This window comes from Zerene cesonia, unplaced genomic scaffold (genome assembly GCF_012273895.1).
Source record: "Zerene cesonia ecotype Mississippi unplaced genomic scaffold, Zerene_cesonia_1.1 Zces_u007, whole genome shotgun sequence".
NCBI classification, from domain to species: domain Eukaryota; kingdom Metazoa; phylum Arthropoda; class Insecta; order Lepidoptera; family Pieridae; genus Zerene; species Zerene cesonia.
Window position 1 is genome coordinate 139,528 of NW_024045137.1, and position 6,174 is coordinate 145,701.

A 6,174-nucleotide genomic window follows, 5' to 3' on the forward strand; every position below is an offset into this window, starting at 1 on the left:
ACATGAAACATATCTATATATTATGTATGTCTGTAATGAAAATTCTGTTGAAACCAATTATAACACAGCACGCCATACACCCAACACACCTTGAGTTTCTCTTCCTCGATGTCCTCTTGCAGATATTTGGTGCCGTACCACGGCTCCGTCTGCGTGCATTTCTCCGCGAAGCATCTGCAAATAGTGCCATCAATTTTGATCCAGCTATTCCACAGCATTTCCAATGCAAGTGTGTGTGTTATGTGCGCGTGTGATGTACGTGTGTTGTGGAATGTGTATAGTTATCTGTGGGTGGTGTTAATGTACGTCAATGAAACAGTGTGACAGTGTGATCAATTGAAGTGTGAACACATCCAACTGTGTGTATTTGTTTACGTCTGTGTGTTTGCGTGTGCGTGTGCGTGTGCGTGTGCGTGTGTGTGTATGTGTGCGCGTGTATGTGTGTGTTTGTGCGTGTGCGTGTGCGTGTGCGTGTGTGCGTGTGTGTGCGCACTCACTTGGCGACGACGGCGATGCGCACGCGGTCGGGGGTGAGCAGCTGGAGCATGTCGCTGATGAGGTCGGGCCGCCAGTCCGACAGCAGGTAGTACGCGCTCAGCACGTCTTGCATCGGGAACTCCTGCGCGGGGAGAGTTCGGTTGGGTGATACTTGGCAATTTACTCGTTTATACACAAATAAGTATTAAAAACACTGTAAAAATCTGTATATATTTTTATTCTGATTCTATTATATTCTGTACTATAGAAAAAGATATAAAGGCGTACGTTTAAGTGTATGTAATGTATTTAATTATAATTGTGTCATATATATCTATATATATAAAATTCTCGTGTCACAGTTTTCGTTGCCATACTCCTCCGAAACGGCTTGACCGATTCCTCTGAAATTTGGTAAGCATATTGGGTAGGTCTGAGAATCGGCCAACATCTATTTTTTTATCCCGATATTCCTACGGGATACGGACTTACGCGGGTGAAACCGCGGGGCGCAGCTAGTTATTTATAAATTTAAGTGAGAAGTTATATTATAATGTAATAAAAATAAGTCGGGTTTTCCTTCCTGACGCTATAACTCCAGAACGCACGAACCGATTTCCACGGTTTTGCATTCGTTGGAAAGGTCTTGGGCGTCGTGAGGTTTATAGCAAAGAAAATTCCGGAAAAATTTCAACAGAAAAGCGGGAAAAACGAAGCCATCTGGTGGCGAAACGGAGTTCGCCGGGTTTGCTAGTATAATGTAAATTTGATAGTTAATAATTAATGTTATTGGTTTAAAATCGTTTTAATTATATATTATAAATAAATAAGTATTGTGAAACAGCTGTTTTCACAGAGCGGTATTTGTATTCAAATTGCAGATGTAATATGAAATACAGTTACAGTAGTGATGAATGAATTTCGTAATAAGTGCATCACTATAAGTTTGTTGTAGTTGGAATTATTACAAGTGTGTCGTTAGGTGTTGGTGCGTTAGGTGTTGGTGCGTTAGGTGTTGGTGCGTTAGGTGTTGGTGCGTTAGGTAACCTGCAGCTGGTGCACGTGCGCGAGCGCGAGCGTGCGCGGCTCGAGCGTGTCGCGGAAGCGGAAGTCGAGCGCCATCAGCTCGCGCTGCTCGTCCCACACCCAGCGCACCGGGCCCGAGCTGCGCACCAGCGCTATGTACTGCGCGCGCCGGCAGACAGACAGACGAACAGTAGTAAACATATATAGTTATAATTACAAAATTATGTCAATTCATACAATTAATACGTTTAAATTAAACATTGCACAAAGAAACACGCAGCCAAAAAAAAATCCGAAACAAACAAAGTCACAGGCGCAGGCACGCTACGTACTGCGCGGGCTAGATTCGCAGACACTGACGCTCTCTCTCACTCTCTTTATGTCTCCGTCACTCTTTTCTTCTTCTGTCCGCGCGAAAGTCCAAGAAATAGATGCACACATAAATAAGCTAAAAATATTCCCCAAAGCCTCTAACTATTACTCTTTCTGTCTCTTTTACCCCTTCCTTCTTCCCACAAGGAAATATTGTAAAGAAATAGGTTGCACATATAAAATCATTAGATTGTTTTTCTGACACTCACTACATTCTTTTTTACTCTCTCTCTCTCTCTCACTCTCTCTCGCCCACTCTCTCTCGCTCACTCTCTCTCACCTGAAACACGAGTGTGACGATATCGTCGACGTGCTTGACGCCGTCCTCAGTGAGGTCCACCTGGACTCCGAAGAAGCCGAAGCCGCGAGCGCCCAGCCGAGTGCCGCCCACCAGACTGCACATGATAACAGATACATTAGTATTATTGTAGTCTACTTGTTGCTAGTCTACTTGGTTGTTTAGCTATGAAATTCGGTACAATATTTTTACAATTCAAACCACATTTATATTGATACAAACCTACCTACTGGAGGGGGGAAGTACCACTATAAAAAATACATACCAATTGAGAACCATCTTCGTTTTTGGGAACTATTAAAATAAAATAGAGTGGAGTCAAAAAACAAATACTATAGACTTCCACTGAAGCAAGAATTTGATATTGTACTTATTGCAAATTGAAATATACCAATAAATAAAATTGAAGTGTCTAATTAACTTTTGTAATAATACTAGTTTTCCGCCCGAGGTTTCACCCGCGTGGAATTCGGTTAGATGGCTTTCATCCCCTATTTCAATCTCTTCTACCCTTTTATCGCGATAAAAAGTATCCTATATCCTTTCCCAAGGTCATTTCTATCTTCATACCAAATTTAATCAAAATCGGTTCAGTGGTTAAGGCGTGAAAGCGTAACAGACAGACAGACAGACAGACAGAGTTATAATATTAAATACAATAATATAATAACCGCTTTTTACAAAACACATATAAATAGAGACACGGTCCATCTATCTGTTTGTCCGTTTGTTCCGGCTAATATCTGGAACGGCCAGGGGCCTTTCAATGTCAGATAGCTGATGTAATAAGCGATAATTTTGTCACTTCACACATTATTGCCACACGAACATAGGGATTAAAGGGAACATCTCATTACACGCGGTTAAAACCGCGGGACGCAGCTAATAAATATGTAAATGACAGTTACCTGTTACACCAGCCGCGCGCTTTGAGCTCCGCGAGGAGGCTGCCCGGGCCCTCGTGCCCCAGCAGGTGGGACAAGTAGTGCCCCGGCTGTGAACAAAATTATGGATATTAAATTCGTTTTCACTTAAATTGGGATCGATGACTGATACAATTTCGAAAAATTCACAAAAAAGTCAGTCACTGAGTGAGTATACAAGTGTAAGTTAGTGTGATGTGTAAGTGTAAGTATGTAAGTATAAGTATGTAAGTGTAAGTGTCTGTGTGTGAGTGAATCACTCCCACTCAGTGGGTGCAAGTGCTCACCCCGCTCTTGTAGTGGTGGCGCGTGTCCGGTACGGGGAAGTCGATGGAGAGCGAGCGCAGATCCTTGACGGGCTCGCAGTAGGCGCGCTTGCGCAGGCGCTCCGCCGGCAGCGGGTGCTCCGCCCAGCGCGGCGCCGCCACGCCCGCGTCGCGCACCGCGCCGAACAGCGCGCCCACCAGCTGCTCCAGCTCGTCCAGCGACTCTGTCGCACCCAAAACTCTTACTCCGACACTTTTTATTTATGTAAACTTTAAAGTTCTCAGACCTACCCGATCTGCACAAAAAACATTAATGAGAATCTGTCCAGCCGGTTCGGTAGAGCGTAGGAACGAACTATGTGACACGACAATTTTATATCAGCTAGACCGATAATTATGTAATCTTGTAAGCATATCGTGTAGGTCTGAGAATCGGCCGACAGGCTAGTAACTAGAAAACTCAAAGACCCGCAGAGCACCCCCTCGCTACTCGCAACGGCGGCACAGACATAACAACATATTGAAATGACTAAAAAAAAGAACGTGCATTGCAATTCTAAATATAAATAAGTATGAATAAGAATGCGAATGTGTGAGTAAAAATACTATTAGTCAGTGTAGTGTTTGTGAGTGAAAGAGAAGGAAGCATTATGTCGTCTCTAGCGCACGTGCGGCCGGGACACAGCTCAGTCGGCTGTGTGCGGTGACAGTGAGAGGGCACGCGCGTCTAAGAGCCGATAATACGGAAAGATACACCACAGTCAGCATGAGTTCATACGAGACAGTATGACTTGGTTTAAGCACGTATGAATCCGTATGAGTTTGTTTAAGCACGTATGAATTCGTATGAGTTGGTTTAGGAACTTATCAATCAGTATAAGTCGGTATAAGTACGTATGAATCCGTATGAGTTAGTCCGACATTAGTCCATGAGTTAGTATACTGTCACTCACCGCGTCCAACGACAACGAGCGCCATAATGTTAGCGGAGTACCACCGCTTGTGGAAGTCGAGCAGCGCTGCGCGAACATCTATGCCGCGCTGCGCCGGAATCGTTTCCAGCGTCTCGCGGTTACCTGCACGTGATTAACTCTCTTTATGGACATCATTATCATCATCATCATCATCAGCCAACACTAGTTCCAACAGCAGGGACACAGGCATCTTGTTAGGTTTCGGGCCACAATCCACGTTCGTACGTGAATTAACTAAGAACTGGGGCCACCTTATTAAAAAGAAATATACGACGACAGAGGAGTTTAAAACTACTCACACATTTATAATTTATACATATGGGGGAGCACAGAATGCTTACAAGTAAAAAATATTGAATAACTATTACAAGAAATAATTGAAAAACATTTCCACCCACACGCCCACTCACTCCCATCCACACGCCCACTCACTCCCATCCACACGCGCACGTCCACTCACCGGTGCCGAACTTGTGGTAGGGGTGCGTCGGGTCGGCGGTGCTCTTGTGCAGCTGCTCCAGGCGCCAGGTGTCGCTGGAGCGGTTCTTCTCGTGCTCCGAGTGCACCGCGCTCAGCTCGCGGCCCGTCGCCGACTCGGTGAACAGCGGCGATATGAAGAACTGCGCGAAACTGGAAGCGGTCGCGTGTGACGGCTCGAAGGACCAGAACGAGCATGTGTCGAATTGGTCGCGGGTGTTTTAAATGGGGTTGCGTTGATGGAAAAAGGCAGTCCTCATCATCATCAGCCCATATATGTTCCCACTGCTGGGACACAGGCCTCCTTTGAGGGTTCAGGCCATAATCCACCACGCTGGCCAAGTGCGGGTTGGCAGATGTCACATGTCGTCGAACTTTTGATTCTTGGACATGCCGGTTTCCTCACGATGTTTTCCTTCACCGTTTTAAGCAGTGGTGATGTTATCCCCATGCGCAGATAAATTGAAAAATCAATCTATTTCCTGCACGCTCGCCCGGTCTCGAACCCCGACTTATCGATTTTGAAGTCCGAGGTTCTCACCACTGAGCCACCACTGCTTAAGGCAGTCCTATGCTTAATTAAAAATGGAGGCATTCAAGAATGTGAATTATTGGATGTTTTTATTCATAAAAAAAATGTTACCTATGTTGCTATGATTCAAAAGTGCTTCTATAAGAAGTCTAATTGGATAAATAAATGTTTGAGTTTGAGTTTGAGTGTCAAAATTATAACCTTGAAGTAGCATCACGCAATAGAGAGGTGGTATAACTGATTTATTTTTACAAAAGTAGAACGACATCACAGCTAAACATTATAAACATATTGCGTTTTAAATCAAGTTTCGTTTGATTTAATTATTATGAGTAGTGATTAGTTCTCTAGTTAGTAACGTGTTCTTATATATTTATTTGTTTAATGCGACCGAGAGCGTACGTATAGGTACATATATACATACTGTATACGTCACGTTAAAATATAAATGGTTCTTTAAGTGGGTGCGTGTGCGCATAAAATTTGAGGTTCCGTATCCCCTAGGGGCTAGCTAGCATGGGGCAGATGATATACTCGTACGTCTGTTTCACTGATCGATTTTCTTTATGGACAAGAGGTGATCAGCCTTCTGTGTCCCGCCAGACCGAGACCATTTTATTTGTAAGTCGAACGAATCGAACCCAACACCTCTCGGTTCCACGCTCACGCGTTAACCAAGGAAGCGTGTGCAGATACTTATATTTAAATATGTGTGCATGCGTTTGTGCGTGTTTGTGAGTTAGTTTGGACGTGTACGTATGTATGTTTGCGTGTGTTTGCGTGTGTTTGCGTGTGTTTGCGTGTGTTTGTGTGTGTGTGTGTGTGTGTG

The 6,174-nt window shown here is 44.2% G+C and overlaps 1 protein-coding gene across 1 annotated transcript in view; it reads right to left on the minus strand.

Annotated features, from left to right (window-relative positions):
- LOC119839051 (insulin-degrading enzyme) overlaps positions 1–6,174 on the minus strand; it is a 29,019-nt gene that overhangs the window by 18,479 nt on the left and 4,366 nt on the right. Inside the window, exons 6-14 of the mRNA XM_038365225.1 lie at positions 5,355–5,367; positions 4,797–4,989; positions 4,316–4,438; positions 3,384–3,586; positions 3,082–3,167; positions 2,156–2,270; positions 1,525–1,662; positions 498–619; positions 90–174 (exon numbers count right to left, since the gene is read on the minus strand). Coding sequence (XP_038221153.1) covers positions 90–174; positions 498–619; positions 1,525–1,662; positions 2,156–2,270; positions 3,082–3,167; positions 3,384–3,586; positions 4,316–4,438; positions 4,797–4,989; positions 5,355–5,367 — 1,078 coding nt within the window. The remainder of the gene's footprint in view (positions 1–89; positions 175–497; positions 620–1,524; positions 1,663–2,155; positions 2,271–3,081; positions 3,168–3,383; positions 3,587–4,315; positions 4,439–4,796; positions 4,990–5,354; positions 5,368–6,174) is intronic.